This window comes from Chrysoperla carnea, chromosome 1, assembly GCF_905475395.1.
Source record: "Chrysoperla carnea chromosome 1, inChrCarn1.1, whole genome shotgun sequence".
In the NCBI taxonomy this organism is placed as follows: Eukaryota; Metazoa; Arthropoda; class Insecta; order Neuroptera; family Chrysopidae; genus Chrysoperla; species Chrysoperla carnea.
Genome location: NC_058337.1, coordinates 53,349,798 through 53,368,524, shown reverse-complemented (window position 1 = coordinate 53,368,524; position 18,727 = coordinate 53,349,798). Strand labels below are relative to the sequence as shown.

At 29.9% G+C, this 18,727-nt stretch overlaps 1 protein-coding gene across 1 annotated transcript in view; it reads left to right on the top strand.

Moving 5' to 3' along the window:
- Positions 1 to 3,063: 3,063 nt before the first annotated feature.
- The window catches only part of LOC123305828 (RYamide receptor-like), a 185,045-nt gene continuing 169,381 nt past the window's right edge, over positions 3,064 to 18,727 (top strand). Inside the window, exons 1-2 of the mRNA XM_044887667.1 lie at positions 3,064 to 3,414; positions 4,966 to 5,225. Coding sequence (XP_044743602.1) covers positions 3,064 to 3,414; positions 4,966 to 5,225 — 611 coding nt within the window. The remainder of the gene's footprint in view (positions 3,415 to 4,965; positions 5,226 to 18,727) is intronic.

Here is an 18,727-nt window from a genome sequence, read left to right as displayed (position 1 = left end):
TACCTAAAACGTCCTCTACATTCTCGCCAAGTAGTACGAAAATACTTCCAACTTCGCTAAGCAAGCGATTTTTTGCATCCGTGCATCCGTATTATATCCACATTCTCGTGATTACTTGTGTAAACGCAAAGAGAGCTATCGCAGCAGAAGCTTTATTTATAAATGCGTAAGTAACTCGGTCTGCCTATTACGCAATCACGCCTAATCTACTGAACCAATTTAAGTAAAATTTGGTACAGAGAGCCTGAGAACGGGCATAGGCTACTTTTTAGTGCGAAAAAGAACTGTAAAAAATTGAAATAGGGGTTCAAAGGGGTGTGCTTCAAAAACCTAAAAATTAAACTTACTATTTTTAACGTTCGGGGGGGGGGGGGGGGTGGAAAGGTGGGACGTGAAAGTGAGGATCAACAATCGAATATTTTCAAATATACAAAAGTAAAGGTATCAAATGAAAGAGCATGACATGTATATTAAATAACTGTAACCCCGACGCAAGAGGACATGAGAGGAAGGATGAAAGTTAGTATACACGATCGAATATTTCAAATATATCCAAGTCTGATATTAAAGAAGAAAGCATGATGTGTACAATAAAAAACTGTGAGTTACATGAAAGTCAGTTCAGCCGTTTAAAAGTTGTGATACTTCTCATCTACTTCTTAGACCATAATGTCCCACAGCAAAGCATGGCAGAGTATCTTTACAAGAAGTGTTATAGCATAATAATCTTTGTATTTAACATTGAAGTTGCCCAGAGAAGCGGGTAGCTCACAGATAGTAAAACAATAATTCATCCTCTGACTATTTTTCTGTAAAACTCATATTTACAGGAATATTTTATACTTGACTTTTTATACTTTACAAAAAAAAAAATGCCTATAAGCTAAATATCTTCGTTATAAAAATAATAGTAATTGTATTTATTATTTTCATGCTTACGTTTGTTAATTTCTTATAAATCGTAAGATAATGACAGACTTGGGTGTCTAATTTTCACGCTTCTGCTTCGAGGAAAGGTGAAAAGTATTTATAAGGGCCCTTAATTTTACTTGACTTTTTGTAAACCACATAGCAATTTATCCAAACTCAAAATACCATAATATGTGGACGAGAAAATCCTATCCCTAGCTATTATTCCATCATATTTTTTTAAATCAGTTTTTTCAAGTTTAGAATTATATTACGAATGATATCGATTCTAATTAGAATGATACCATCGAAACATTATTAAAATTTCAGTTTTAAAAATAATTATTATTTTTATAAAGTGGCATTAAATGTCAATTTAATAATACTAAACAGGGGCGGATTTAGAAAAATTGAAATAATTGTAATTGTAGCTGGGAGCCAATTTTATGACTGTTTCACCAAAAATAATTCCTCTCCGAAGAAAAATCTTCTTTGGTGTTTCAGCTTTTTTTTACCTATGTTTAAGTTTTTTCTACGAAGATGGATGATTTTAGTGCAAGAATCAGTAAATTAATCCCCAATATCATAATAATTACCAATGTCATACAATTTATTTGTTTTTAGTATCCAGATATAGATTCTGATACTAGATTAAAAACACCAAACAGATATTGATAAAAATAAGCAATATTTGTATTTAAATGTAGGCAGGGTGAAGACTGGTTGTCAATGTGATTTTATTACAAGCATTATTTATTTAGTTTCATCTGTCCCGTTATCTGTCTGTAATCAAATCCTGCATGTCAAATTTGATCCACTTTCTGCATGGTAGGGTGGCGTCCTGATTTTCCCATCGCTTCCACCATATTTGACATATATACATTTTTTTAGTCTTAAATTAAAAATTTTAATAAAAAATACTTTTTAAGGGACAAGCTTTTACTGTGCTAAAAAGTAGAAAAAATAATTTTATCTATGAGTCACTCATACCCGACTATTTGTAAAAGCTTGAGGCGCTTAATATCAATAATGAATCGAAAAATAATTAGGCATGTCCAGTAGATGAGGCGTTACGATTCATTTTTGATATTTTAAATTGAGCGCCTCAAGCTTTTACAAATAGTCGAGTATGACTCATAGATAAAATTATTTTCTACTTTTTAGTACAATAAAAATTTGCACCTTAAAAAATATTTTTCAAACTATAGTGTATGTCAGTAAAGTGTAGGTCAGTAAGAAAATTAGTAGAGTTTCCCATGATTCAAGCACATATAAATATTCTATGATACTGTTTACAAGAGACTTTTGAAGAAATCACGTCCAGGTAATGGGTGTTACAATAAGACCGCCCGTTTTGAATTATAAATAAAACATACACATTTATGTGGCGTAAGTTTGAAAAATTTATTGAATAATGAAGTACACATCATGAGGTTATGAATGGAATAAGACGCCGGATAAATAACCGTCTAGGCTTTGCTGATGTGCTCTTTTCATAAAATTTTCAAGAACTACAAAAATATAGGGTAAATAGACATTGAAGCTAGTTAGGGAACATAATATTCTACAAACGTGGAAGGAATAGGGGGATAAAATAATTTTTCAAATCCACTAAATAAACTGTCTGGTGGTCTTGAAAATATTTTTTTCTATATGAATAAATTTCTTACCTACTGACGGTGATTGTGTTGCAATCGAAATATAGATATTTAGTGAGATGAAGGTCTGCTGTATGATTTTTAAATGTATTTTTTAAGTAAAAATTTCTTTATAAACAATTTTATTTCGTAAATCATGGTATTTATTTCAATAACTATGTCTTAACTCAAAGTAAACAAAAATTCATGCTTATACAATTTAAAAAGTTATATATATTCAGTTTTTTCAAAACTTTTACGAACTTTTTGTTTGTTTCAGATGACATCATTTTATCCAAGAAGTTTTCACTAAAAACTATCCAACAGTCACACAAAAAACAATGGAAAAAATGAAAGAATATTTAAAATCACGTAAAAAGAGGGAAATTTTTAATAATAACTTGTGATCAAAATTGGTTTAACAGAGGCAAATATGGAACAAAAAAATAATAAACGCAAATTAAATTAACATCTATTATCAAAGAGATAAATTATAGTCATCGCCAATTAAAGAAAAATGGATGTAACATCAGAAACATTACATTTTACCACACATTACAGTGAAACTGTAGAAAATCTTAACTTTAGTGACACACTCTATAATTTAAGTGATACAGTGTGTACTGGTGATGATAATAACCTGGATACATTAATAAATTCGCCATATTATCAAGTTATTGTTTATATTATGTATGGTGCAATCTTTGTCATTGCATTATGTGGAAATGGCATGGTCTGTTATATTGTACAAGCTACACCGCGTATGCGTACAGTGACTAATTACTTTATTATGAATTTAGCGGTTGGTGATATTTTAATGACTGTTTTTTGTGTACCGTTTACGTCAAGTGCAGTCATGATTTTACAGGTAAGATATCACATAATGCCCCATATAGGAAACAACCGTAAATTTACAAGTACATTTTCTTTTGGCTTAAATCGATAATGAAGACTAGATATTCCTGACCTATTATGTGAAGACTAAATATTTCTGTTTTTTTTTTCTTTATGCTAATAATTTAGTGCTGAAACTGGTAAAGTATCGAATAAATAACTGCACACTAAGTGCAGGTTTTCTAGAATAGCTACTGTTTTGTAAAAATTGTAAAAAACACAGGAATATTTAGGCCAATCATAGTAATTGAAAATAAGTGATTTTATGAATTTATTCAAAGGCAAAAAAAAAAGCAAAGTTTCGGTATCTAGTTTAAGACCCTTCTAACGCGCAATCTTAGAAGTGCTAGGGTTGCGTTAATTAACGGTTTGTATACATAAAAAAAACTATTTTTGACTAATATCTCGAAAACCATCAACTTTATGAAAAATAGTTTCAAACAATAATTGTCGAAATTTTTTTTCCCTAAAAAAATGTAGATCAAAAGTTTTGATATCTTTAGCCATTTTTCCAAAAATTGAGAAAATATATATATTTATATGCTACTTAACAATCTCTTGAAACTTCGAAAATTTGCTAAAGTTATATTCATTATTATCAATAAATAATCGAATCGAGCCGAAAAGACGGTATGATTGGAGAACTCCACATTTTCTGAATAAGCTGAAAAAGAGAACGAAAGAGCTCTTAATCAAATTTCTTCCCGATAATTTTAGAGATATGGGTAAGGAAAAATTTGTCCATTCACACACCAATGAATGTCAGTAGACCGTAGTAAGTGTCACTTAATCATATGGAAGGGCTTAAAAACTATAAAATGATTTAATTTGTTTTCTTTTTTCAATTCAATCAAATTATCCTACTTTTTTCGTTGTTTAACATTGTTTTTCAGCTTTTGAAACTGATTTTTTTAAGTTTTTATAGACGTTAAACTGCCAATAACGTAGCTTTACTTGGTTCAGAACAAAAATATTGACTGTTTCTGTGGAAGGGGAGGGAGTACACAAACATAAAAGCAATAGGGTTTCTGGTAACATCCAAAATATGAAGTCTAATTTTTAGTGTTAATAGTATAATAATAACCGAAAAAAGGGGGGATAATAGATGAAAAATAAAGAAAACAAATTAAACCAAATTAAATATTATAGTTTTATACTTATTATAAAACTAAATTAAATATATTAATTTTATAGTTTTATACTTATTATATTATTAGGTGTCACTTTCTACGGTCTACTGACTTTCATGTGTGTGAATGAACAAATTAAAAAAATTTTCCATACCCATTTCCATCTTCGAAATTAGGTATCAGATGGAAATTTGGTAAAGAGTTATAGAGAGATAGTATTTTATGTTTGTTTACAAAAAAAAAAAAAAAAAAAAAAAAAAAAAAAACTGTAACTTGTAAATGAAGATAGCGACTGGCTATGATACCACGGGAATCTTTTTAGTTTTTCGATCTTTACTTATTACGAACAAAATATAAACAAATAATAAGTAAATCTTTTTTCTTTGAATTTTCAGTATTGGCCATTTGGTCCTGTAATGTGCTCAGTTGTGAATTACATGCAAGCTGTGTCAGTGTTAGTGAGTGCATATACATTAGTGGCGATTAGTTTTGATCGGTACGTTGCAATTATGTGGCCGTTAAGACCGCGATTAACAAAACGTTATGCATTGGTTGTAATTGGTTGTGTGTGGTTATTTGCCTTAATTACTGCATCGCCAATAGCAATTGTTTCAAAATTGACGCAGCCATCTGCAGAACACGTGCTTTGTGATCAGTAAGTATAATTTTTTTTTTTTATAAATTAAAACTTTCGTGCGTATTTATCCAAAAAATTTTGCGGCCTAGAATATTTAACATTACGATCTAAAGTGTATAAGATTTGTTTACATTTAAGCTAACGCTAAGAAGGTATAGTTAACGTTTCAGAATTCATGGGTAGATGCAGTGTTCTAATTGTTCCTTAAGTTAAAGATTATACAAAATGGACGAGAGATTTGGGAATTTGGAAACAGAAAAAAAAGGGCGGATAGTATATAGATTATTTGCTATAACTAATAATGATAAAATAAAAAATTAAATTATTGCAGCTTCAGTATACCATTAAAAATAGGAAATAATAATTTGATTTTATGATTGAAACAAAAAATTGTAAGCCTGAAATAGACACAAATTGATTTTTTAAATTACACTGCATGTATGTATTTTGGCATAAGATTATTCGCGTTTCTCTTGACAATACAATTCATGAAATTTTCTTTTCTATAAAAAATTAGAAAAATGTGTAGATTTTTGTTCTATATTATTTTCTCAATAGCACATTTCTCTGTTCCACTTTATATTACAAAATTTTAATATAAGTTGTACAAACACTCTTATAAGTTAGCGTCTGGATGTGACAGCTTAAATGCAACGGAATATTACTTCAGGAAAACGTGATTTGCGAATATAGTTTCCAGTTCACAGTCTCTTGCTCAACAGCAAAAAAGACTTACAACAGAATCTGCTTTTTAAGTGATTTGGTCGTTAAACTAACTGCCATACAGTTTGATCTGATAGATGTCCTCTTCGTTGCTGTCTTTGGTTAACATTTATTATGAATTTTTGAAACGATTCAATCAATATAAAACAGATGATTAAAAATTTAATGTTTTTTCGATACGACTTTCTCCTTAAAATACAAATAAAATTATATTTGACTGAATAAACTATACACAGTGTTCTGTTATTGACTACAGATCGTGGGCCTACAGCATAAGCTCATAAAGACGAAGGAAAAAGTTATTTACCAATTTTGGATCTTAACCCTAATTTGGGCGCTGCAGGTATGACAAAAATTGATAAATTTGTACATTAACTGACTATCATTCGATAGCCAGTAGCCAATGATAATCAGTAGATATTAGTAAATTTCATTTAATAATATTCGATTAATGGAGGGATATAAACTGATTTCATTGGATTATATTATTTTGAAGAAAAAAAAAACTATAAAATTATTTCATTGGCTTAGGTCGAATCTCACTTTTCATATTTTTATTATATTTTTGCAAGAAAACATTAGATTATTAGTAAAAAACAAATTACGTCACAATAGGCGTGTTTTGTTTTTTTACTTATAATCTAATGTTTTCTTGCAAAAATATAATAAAAATACGAAAATTGAGATTTGATGACACCGACCTGCAGTCAATAACAGAACACCGTGTATAAAAAACAATTCACAAACAAACAAAAAAACTTACAGATTTATTAAAACTTATACAGATTTGCAATAAATAATTTATACAAAATTTTTAAGCTGCTTCTTATAGATTTTTACTCATTAAAATTGGGTAATATGCTAAAAAAAATATCATCATGTTAGGTTTTCTTGCAAACTCGAGGAATTCAGGGTGAAAATAGTGGGATGCTGACTCAAGAGGGAACTCGTCGTCTTGATAATTGTCTATTGATCAGATTCCATTAAATGAAAGTTACCAGATTAGTTTGTAATTATTCATGCAGGAAACAGGAGATGAAAATCGAAAACGTGCTCGGAGGAGAAGATAAACTTGTTTCAAAGGCCAAAAAAGTAAACTGATATTTTTTCGAGATATTCTTGTGAGTCAGTATCGTCCTTACTAGTTCCTTCAATTATTCGAGTTTCCGATTTGTTTGTAGCTTTTCTAAAAGTTTTGCGAGAAAATCTGACGTGATAGAAGGAAATTGATATAATTTTTGTGTTCCGCACCGTAATAACTTGTAACCAAAAATATCCCAGCTTAAAAAAAATTTAGTGCAGACCTGTGTCATTAAATGTTACCCAATTTTTTGACGGAACTGTATCTTTCATCTCTGAAACAATTTCATTTGAAATTATAGATAGATAGCATAGACAGATAGATAGATTGATAGATGATAGTTAAATAAATAATATATAAAAAAAATTCCACAACATTCAAAAAGTTAATACATGTACTTTGAACAGAGTCACGTTTTACATTTCAATTAAAATTTTTATACGTTTATAATACTCTTAATTGTTTTAATTGTTTTTACAAACATCATACATGACGTAGTGTAAGCTCTAGCTCTAACTTATTCGACTTTGTTGATTTTACTTTTTAACCATTAGTGAGCTTTGTGATCATGTATCAGTTTATATATTAACTTCCACATCATTCTAAAATTTTTTGATTATCTTCAGTTCTAACGTTCAAATTATATAATGTAAATAAGTGAAAACAAGCAATTGACTGAGTTATTTGTTGAAATATTCTGTAAAGAAAGTGTTGAATGTCAGTGCTTCAATTATTATACCATGTATATGAAATATACCAAGGTATACTAAGTTTTGTCTAAAGTTTGCAACGCTTAAAAAAATTGATGCTTTGAATTTTGATATAGGTGTTCATAACATCACCTATAATTAGTCCAATTCCGGTTGTCGTCTGTTTGTCGTCTGTCATCTGTCTGTCTGTCCGTCTGTCATCACGATTACTCAAAAACGAAAAGAGATATCAAGCTGAGGACGTAAACAGTAAGGTCGAGTTCGTAAATGAGTAACATATATTGGGTCTTGGGTTCGTAGGACCCATCTTTTAAACCGTTAGAGATAGAACCAATGTTCCTTATAAAAAAATAAACAACTTTTGTTTAAAATATTTTTTCGTAAACATCACTGTTTATCCATGAGAGGGCAAATTATTCGCAAATTGTCCTGTATGTATTATATGGGTATATCAGTTATATGTGTGTGACATATATGTATGTGTAATGTGACAGAGTTATCAACACTGTCTATACATGGTATTTCAACAATTACGTCAATCAATTGTTTGTTTTCACTTGTTTTTTATAAATAAGAAGAGTTAAAAAAACACAATTATTCGAAAATCCTTCACAAGACCACTAGTTAAAGCTAACTGGAAATTTTCAAATGCCTATGTTTTATAGTTTTGGAGGAAATGGACACCAATGTTATGCTTTAATTTACATCGTCACGGGTATATAGTAAGTAATGTGTGTTTCAACGAAAAAGTGTCCCAACAAGAGTTGTACACTTGTTTATAAGAAACATTTTTTATATTGAAACTTTCGTTCTAACTATTACAGTTTACAACATGGATTCTACGAACTCAAGACCTTGACCTATGTAGCTCATTTACGAACTCAAAGTCAGTTTACGTCCTGTGTACGCTATCAAAATTTGAGCTTGTTACCTCTTGCCAATTTAGAGTTCCCGATCCTTTGGTATCCTGATCACGGACCGCCGGACGGGCGAATAAACGAAAATTAATCAATTATGCGAATATACCTTGATATATATTTCGTATATACAGGGTGTAAAGAAAGTATGTTGGACTCATGATAATACAATATTATTTTGGATTCAACTACTATCTAGGAATGAGATCACTCCTCGCACAAACAAGCATATGGAACAGCTTTGGAGTTTTCCAGTATTTTCTTCGCTGACAAAGCAATTTTTCGTAAACAAACAGTTGAGATAATTGTTGAAATACCCTAATGTTGACAGTGTTGACGTAATCGTTTTGTTTTTACGTAATGTAAGTAAAGAGAGATACATAATTGATATTCCCATATAATGTATGCTATATAATGTTATAACATTATTTACCCCCTCACGGGTAGCGAAAAAATTTTTCAAACAAAATTTGCTTATTTTTTATTAGGAACCTTTTTTACATTGAAATTTTTCTCCTATATCTCTAACGGTTTACTAGTCAAGACCTCACTTTTTACGTTCAACACGCTTTAAAAATTTCAGCTTGATTTCAGACAGACAACCGGAAATGGATTATTTAATTGATTTTATGAACACCTATACAAAAAGCCGTACAAACTTGGAACTAAATTTGTATACCTTGATATATTTCATACATGGTATAAATATAAGAATGATCAATTAGTAAAATATAAAAGGTAGCTAGTTTGATTGGCAACCCAGTGAAGATACGATTATCCTAGTAGGTACTATACAGGGTTGCCAAATAAGATGTTTACCACGTATATTTTGTCCAAAAAATTGTTGCCACTTAAATGGTAGAGAAATATTTTTCAAGAATATGTTGCATTGTGAGACGTGTATTTTAAGAATAATATATGTGTAATATTTTATTATATCTAATAAGTTATTTTAAATATTTCTTGTAAAATATGTTCTTAAAAAACGCGTCTTACTCATTAAAGTAGCAACACTATGGTTGGACAATTTATTTCAAGAACATTAAAGTGATCACATCTTTTTAGACAAACTGTCTCATTTCTCAATAAGATGTTACCATTTACGTGGTAATATCTTATTAAACAACTCTATACTTATAGGGTGTATAAGTAGAAATAAGTTTGTACGACACAATATATCAAACATAAAATGTGTCCAACGAAGTATATCAAACACAGTATATGACCATAGTATTAAATAATTTAAGGAAACCATCGATTTAAATCGTAGAAATCGCAAAATACATTAAATTTTAATATAAATTGGTGAATGTGTTTGATAATTAGCACTTCTGATAACCACGGTCGAAACGAATCTATGAACAAATCTGTTAAAACATCGAAGAAAGTGATTTTTTCCCTGAGGAAATATCCAAACCGCGCATATTTTCTTGAATCTAAGAACACTCTCTATCACTTTCAAAAAAAATAAGACCAGATCAAAGTCGGTTCAACCATTCGCGAGCTTGATGTACATAAACAAATACACACGTTAATTAACCACATAACACTTCTAAATTTGTTAGTGGTGGGGATTATAAAGTTATGTTACATACAACTTAAGTTTAAAGACTCTTAATGGAAAACCTTTTATTTGATTTTAATACACTTTATATATGTCGCAACACTGGCTGTTGTTAAAACCGATGCACTCATATTTGTGTAAGTTCATTTGTATATGGAATCGGTCAAGACTTTTCCATTTTCATGATGTTGGTTTGTTTAACTGAAAAATGTGTAAATGAAACTTTCATTTCAATGACAGTTCAATGTTTAAAATCGTGGGATGTTCTTTATAGCCGATATATCGGCGTAAAATTCGATTTAAATTTTAATGGTTTTTATGGTTGATATGTTGCAACACTTGGTGTTGTTAAACCTGATGCACTCATATAATGTAATTTTGATTTCAATGATAGTTTATTGTTTAAAATCGTGGGCTGTTCAATATTAAATGGGATGTTAAATTCGCTCATTACAAAAGTGTAATATACAGAGCACCTTGTTAAACCGACTTCTTAAACCGAAAAAGAGGAAATTGTATGTTCGCCTGTATGTATTTTTATACCATGCATATATGAAATATAGCAAGGTATACTAAGTTTAGGCCCAAGTTTGTAACGCCTAAAAATATTGATGCTATGAACATAAATTTGGTATAGATGTTCATAAAATCACCTAATTAGTCCATTTTCGGTTGTACGTCTGTACATCTGTCTGTCTGACAACACGATAGCTCAAAAACCTAATACCTAATCAATACTGTCTAAACATGGTATTTCAATAACTAACTAAGTCAATTGTTTGCTTTCACTTGTTTTTTAATGTAAAATTGATTTAGAAAATTTTTGTTTGTTTGAAAGAAAATACTCTCAAAGTATTAAGATATGGATTAATACGTGTAAGTGACTATATTTATTAGCGAAAAAAGTCTAAAAGAATGTAAAGTTAATAAGAAATATTCCATATAGTCAAATAAATAGATAATTTCTTTGTGAGCAATTATGCTTACCTACTTAAGGAAATTATTGATTGGAGTATTTACTTTAAAATTATTTTTTTCATTTTTGTGCTTTATTTTGCAAGTTGGTTCTACAAAATTACTTTTATAAACAATTAGTTTTTGTCGAAGTAAAGCGCATGAAGTGTTAAAATACTTTTAAAAAAAATACAGATTGAGCTGTTGTAATCTTGAAACTTATAAATTGATAAGAGATGTGGTGATCATTTAAGGGTTGAAAATATGTGTAGATATAACATTCAAATCGAATTACCTACTGGTACACAACTATAATAATTCTTCCAGCTGATAATTACTACAACTTTTGTAGAATATAAAAAACAATTAAACCAACAACATAAGTGATAACTTTATATTTATAATTAAAAACTTTATATTTAAATATTTTAATTAAGGGATGTTACAAGAGTGCCACATTTGACAGATTTTTTGGATGGAAGTTAGTATATATATTGGAGTGGTTCATGATTTCTATCAAAATTTTTCCGAAAGCCACAAAATTATATTTTTTTTTTAAATTTTTACATAATGTTTGCATAAGGTTTTGTCAAAACTTTAATTACCTAAATATTAATATTATCCTTATTTTTTGAATTGGAACACCTCTCTGATAAAAATCTTTTACCTCCTATATCAAAGTTTTTAGAGGATGATACAAAAGTTGCCTGTTTATTTAAAAAAAATAGCAGGATTAGGCATATTTTTCATAGAAAAAGAACTTTTATGTTTACCTACTTTTAAACAAAAACGAAACTTTAGTTATCTAACGAAAATATAAAATAGCTGTGATTTACAAGTTTTCTGCCAAAAGTATAATCCGTATTTTAGATTAGAATGTATATCAAAGTAACTTTAACTTAACACATTGAAATTAACTTTTTACATGAAAGCACGGAAAATACGTTTTCGATAGTAGTAGAAATTTTAGAAACCAGTTTCAGAGTTTTGTGCTGTTTAACTAACTAGTTGATAGCTTTGACTTTTTTACTTTTATTTTATTCAACTTTATCAGATTATGAAACTCACGGTCAGCTGTTGAATGAATTTATTGATATAAAAAGTTGTTACTTGCTCTGTCGCCGGCGAAATATTAAAGATTTTATTCGGGAATTTTTCTGACAGATTGATGAAATTTTTAAATAAAGAGTTTAAAAGAGATAGTGGAAGCGCCTCAAAACTTTTATGTATCATACACTTTTAATTATTTCGATTTTCAGAATGTAAAGGATCACTTTGTATCAGAAAGTTAAAAATATATTTCATTTAAAAAATATATAATTGAGAAGATTACAGTTGTTTATGAATTGCAGTTTAATCGATTTAATTCACAAATCATTGTTCATAGTACACTCAGAATGTTATATGATGCAGTGATATGCAAAAAAATCTGATAAGTAATGGAGCCAAAATAAATTTCATTATATAGGGAGAACCATTAGTCAGTCATAAACCTTCACAAATTGTTGTGATTTTAAAGGTTGTATTAACAATTTTTCAAAATGTTCATAATTCCTTTAGTTTAGATAAAGATAGAAGTTGAACCATAAATATTGGTAACTAATACACCTAATTGAAGTCTAAGTCTTTACAAAGTAAAATTACAAATTTGATATTACGATAAGTTATATCAAAAACAAGGCCTAATTGGGTCGCTGCGTGTTGTACTGCAGAAAAAAGTTTGCTTTACCATAAGTGAATCAGACTTAGTGGTGACTTGACAAGCTATACCTAAAATTATTCTATCAAATATACATTCGACGGACAGGAGACCTCTACTATCTTAGTGACGTGGGAGGTATTGATGAGCTAAGTAGAATAGATTTTTTTCGCAAGTGGAAGGATAGGGGCATTAGAAGGATGCAAAATATAAGCGGGCAAAGACTGTCGTTTTGATAGACACCACGCTTAAATGTTACCAGTTCTGTTGAGACAGTGCGTTTACCAGATCAAATTTTGGTCTTCAAGAGTGGTACCAGTTTTTCGACGCATCTGATCATATCGGTGAATTTGAGCAGAACCAATATGAGTTGTTGAAAGGTAGGATCAAATACTTTCCTATATTCAATCCAAGTCATACTCAGCTCTTTGATTTCTACGGGTTTATCTCTGCAACCTGATATCGTTTGGAGCCGCATTGCTCGTATATCTTCTACCAAATCGGTTTCATGGTTATGGATATGTCTTCATTGAGAATGGAGATGAACGGTTTGTACGGAATTCAGACATGCAACTATACAATAATTGCTCGGAACTGTAAGATCTCCTTTGTTGAGAATCAAATCTGTTCTACCTTCTGAAAACTTGGAAAGGTTTCGTATCCAAGGATATATCAAGTAAAGTGCCTGACAAGATGTGTTTGTGTTGGTGGTAAACGTTTCTACCAATTGTTGGAATCAGCATGCATGCCAGGTGCCGAATAATTCTTCATATTTTAGAACCGCTTGTCTGCTAAATGGGCGTTGCAGAACCATTCGACAATTTACACAAGGTGGGGATAAGCCAATAGGCTTGTGTACAATTGATTGTTGTTGCAGTAATTTTTTGTAAATTTTGTATGAAAATTTTTTTTTTTTAAATATCACTAGTTATTATCTGTTAAAATTTGTGGCCGGGCTGTATTAAACAAGATGCACGCTAGCATATAATGCCATTAATGAGCACACTTATTGAATTTTATATTGGCTTAGTTATGCATGTCGAACATTTTACTTTTCAGAGCTTTAAGAAAGAGAAAGTCTCATTCGCAAAGATTTGTATTAGAGTTCTGAAGTTCGTGATCTGACTGACATCAGCATTTTACAATCCACCCAGTAAAATCAGCATTTACAACATTATAATCCAAAAAAATAACCATTGATATTTGTGTTAAAATTAACAAATTTTTGATTCATTGCCAAATGGATGTATGTGAACCATAGAAAACATAAAAATATTTGCACACAATTACAATGCATTTATCCAACCGAATATTTAACGGATATTGCTCATATATAGTGATTATTATTATTGCTTATGTTATTGAAGCTTTAAAGAGTATTTGGTATAAGAGCTGACAATCTCAGGAGAAGTAGATTTTACATCTATCTACATCTGGAATATATCTTATTGAAATTAAGTATATAATAAAGTATGTCAGGCACCTGAAGGTGGTTGCGTATACTGTGCTCCCTTCTGCACATTCCTGAACACCTGAACAAAGCTGCGAAAATTGTTGATTTAAAAATCATTTTAAGATAATTTTTTTTAAAAGAATTTTTCAAGCCCTTATAGCAATTACATTATATTTGCTAGACAGTTTTGCAGTTGCTAACATCGCGCTAGATAATATTCTAATATTTCAAGAAAAACGTTTTCATACCATTTCAGCGTGGCTGCAGTTGTGCGGACTTAAGGTAAATAATTGAGTTGACGAATAACATCCTCGACGTCATCTCAAAGATTTAGTAAAAAATACAAAGTTCATATACTTTCAATAATTCCGTGACGTCCGACTTTCTTTCTCCGATTCCCGGCGAAGTGGGGGTTTTCTGTAATTTTTTATCTATCCAATCATCAACTATTTAAAATTAACTGAAAAATATAAAGTTTTTATTTTAAAGTTTTGCTTACGACCGCATAGTAGTTTTAATAATATTTAGTTTTTTAATTGAAGAATATAATTTTATTTACCAGACTAATGGGAATCCAGCGTGTTAACGCAACCTTTCTCATGAGCGAGACGCATTTACCTAAGTTAAATAACGATTTAATATCTAAAATTCAGCTGTATTAAAATAAACTCTAGAAAACGTTGCCAGTTTATGTATCAATAGGTATAAATAGGTCGTATTGGCACTTTGACAGAATAACTTCTCTTAAATAGTCAAGTCAAATACTAATACCATAATACCTATATGTTATGTAAAGAACTTCGAACACAAAAGAAATCAAACGTGCTATTTATAGTTAGAAAATATTCAATTTAACTTCCATTTTTTAACAAAAGAAAAATTATTGAACATTGAACAGTTTGTTTTCCTTTTACACAAAAGCACGTTAAAATTTAAACTAAATGAGCCGAGAATATTATTTCGAAGGACTTTTGATATACTTTTTCGAAAAGTAATATTTATAACCGCATGTTTCAACTTTGATTTAATGTAAAAGTTTCAAAACTACTATAAACATTTGGTGGAGTCATTTGTAAAAAAAAAAGATAGTCAGTCATGGGAACTGTCGACGGAATTTATAAATTGAAATTATAAACGTGTGTATAAAAAACTATTATAAATAATAAAATAAGGCACAGTGTTTTCAAGCGGTCACCTATCCAAGAACTAAGTGTGCTTACTGTTACTTAACTTCAGTAATCGCGCGAGAATCGTAGTTTTAAATGCGGTATGGTATGAATGGACGATGACGCCAGCCCCATGATTTTTTTCGCCAAAAAGAGCTCAACGTGCCTTCAGCAATTTTCACTTCAAAAATGTGTTCCTTTTCGGGAGGGTATTTTTGAGACTTTTTAAGCAGAAAAAATCAATTCAAAATAAATCTGAAGCGATAATGTGCCCTTAATTGACTTTAAGTTGAAAAATTGTATATATGTCAACTTGTGTTACCTTTTATCTCAATGAAGAGGGGGTAAAGATGATTTTAATAGCCTTATTAAAGCTTTAAAAAAAGGGAAAATATCAATAATCATTTTTAATTATTTAAATACCATGTATATTTTAAATTAATTTTATATCATTATACAGAATATAGCAGAGAAGTGTTCAATTTTAAAAACCATTTGTTAAACCATCGTATAGCTAGAACACCATCTGTAAAAATAAAAAGCTATCTGCTATCTCGTCTTGTTTGGAGGTACCGTCTCTACCGATATATCAATCGCTAAAGAAAACGCCTGAAGTTGTCCATTATAGTTGCATTTCCCTAAATGACATGCTTTTATTCATTTCGAAAGCGCTCGTCATTAGGAATAGACGCGACGTAAATGGAAAGCTTTTAATATAGTTTCCATAACAGAAATGTAAAATAATCATCTAACTGAAAAGTGTTTAAAGTTGTTTTTAAAAACCATTATGTAGAAACAGAAAATATTTCTAAAGATATGTAACTTGTTTTACAGAAAAAGTATTTCACTATTAAAATTTGAAGTAAAAAAGTTTATTTAGTGAAAAATTATGCTAGTAATATTTATTTAAAACTTTTCCCTTTGAATTCTACATATACGGTATTTTTATATGTAGATTTTTCTAGAAAATTATGACAAATTTCTATTTTCATATGTAATAGGTGTTTACATTTATCTAAGAAATATAAAATTTCTACAAAACTTTTTAATTTGGTATAAGTTGCGATTTATTACTGTTTGCACTTTCTTTGTATGAATAAACCGAGTCTGTATTTTTACAGTCAGAACAAACCAACTTATTCTTTCCATTTTTAAACAAACATATAATATTTTTAAATAAAGAATTTAAAAAAAAAAAATGAAGGTGAAAATAAACCATTGACTGAACTTACTGTTGTAATACCCTTTAAAATGAAGATTCACTTTTTGAAGGTACCTACCATTTTTCAAATATCTATCTTTTAAAATTTTGGACAAAATGGAAACTAAATTTTTGCACTAATTTGGACACTCATAGGAAAATAAAGATATTTTCGAAATATTATTTCAAACAAAAGTTGTTTATTTTTGTATGTAAACTTTTGTTCAATCTCTTTACGGTTTACAAGACCCAATTTACCAAGACCCAATTCCTGAGCAAGCTACAAAAATTTCCGCTCGATATCCCTTTCCATTCTAAATTACCGTGATGACGGTAGTGCAGAAGAGCAGTCATAAAAACTGACACTCAAGGTTACTCTCATTTTAATTTTGAATGAAACACTTCTCTTGTAAAAAATTGACGTCCCTAACACATGATCCGACGAAAGAAAATGACTCAAAGCGTGTGAAACTGTAAAATCTACTCTTTGAATTGATATCCGTCATCACCTCCTAGGCCATCGCGTTGGGCTAGAGAGGCGAAGAAATTTGAACTTTCTTCGAAAAAGTCAAATTAATTTTTGAGTTACTGTTTTGAGTAAAATCATAAACTCGTGTACCTACATGATCCATGAAAGAGAAAAGGTTCGAGAAGCAGGTTTTCCAACGAAGCAGCTGTGCTCCGTTTCTGCAATAAACCCATCAAATATGATTGCCAGACGTATATGATCAATCATAAAATTTCTATGAATAAATAGTGCCTATTTGTAGTTACAAATAATAGGTTGGCTGATAAGTCCCCGGTCTGACACATAAATGGCGTCGCTAGTATTAAATGCATATTATTTTTATATAGTACCAACCTTCAAATGATTCGTGTCAAAATTTGACGTCTGTAAGTCAATTAGTTTGTGAGATAGAGCGTCTTTTGTGAAGCAACTTTTGTTATTGTGAAAAAAATGGAAAAAAAGGAATTTCGTGTTTTGATAAAATACTGTTTTCTGAAGGGAAAAAATACAGTGGAAGCAAAAACTTGGCTTGATAATGAGTTTCCGGACTCTGTATTTTTTCCCTTCAGAAAACAGTATTTTATCAAAACACGAAATTCCATTTTTTCCATTTTTTTCACAATAACAAAAGTTGCTTCACAAAAGACGCTCTATCTCACAAACTAATTGACTTACAGACGTCAAATTTTGACACGAATCATTTGAAGGTTGGTACTATATAAAAATAATATGCATTTAATACTAGCGACGCCATTTATGTGTCAGACCGGGGACTTATCAGCCAACCATTACACCTGAAACAACAACGGTGACATGCATACTGCGGGTAACAACTGTTCGTTTGATTTATTTATCTGCATATATTTATCTGACTATTTAAATATGCTATTTCCTGTTCAAAATAAAAAGCATTAATTAGGTAACATCGCCTAAGTTTATCAATAACAAATTTTAAAATTTTTTTTAATGTATTTACCTTCGAAAATATTGACTAATCTCAAGCTCGTTCCCAGCGAAGTTTTTGTGAAATCTATGTAGCCTGTAAAACCTTAGAAATTGTGATATATAAGAGAATTAAATATCTTTCTTAGAGAATTGTTATAGGTGTGTTTGACAATAAAGAAAATTGTAGAACATGATTGATTTTAACCATGCACCATTTTCGTATTTTTCATATACGAGCGCCGGATTGTAGAACTTATTGGAAGTTATTACAAACTTCGCGAATTTTGTGAAATTTAACACTTTAGAGTACCAATTATTGACAGGCGGTACATATTTATTATCTTTTTACGTATCACCTACTGGTTTACAACTGCTAAAATATACAGTAGAATGGCCGGGCCATCCGGTACATAGAATAAAGTCTACAGAAACAATAGTAAAAATAGTTTGATTTGATTTGAAAAATATGATCTCATATTTTTTCATTACAGTTTTGGGAACGGATATTAAAGAACTATATACAAGTTGTTCCATAAGGATTAATTTTGTAAATTCATAAATAAAGTTGAAAATAAAATAAGAAAAGAAAACAATGTCAA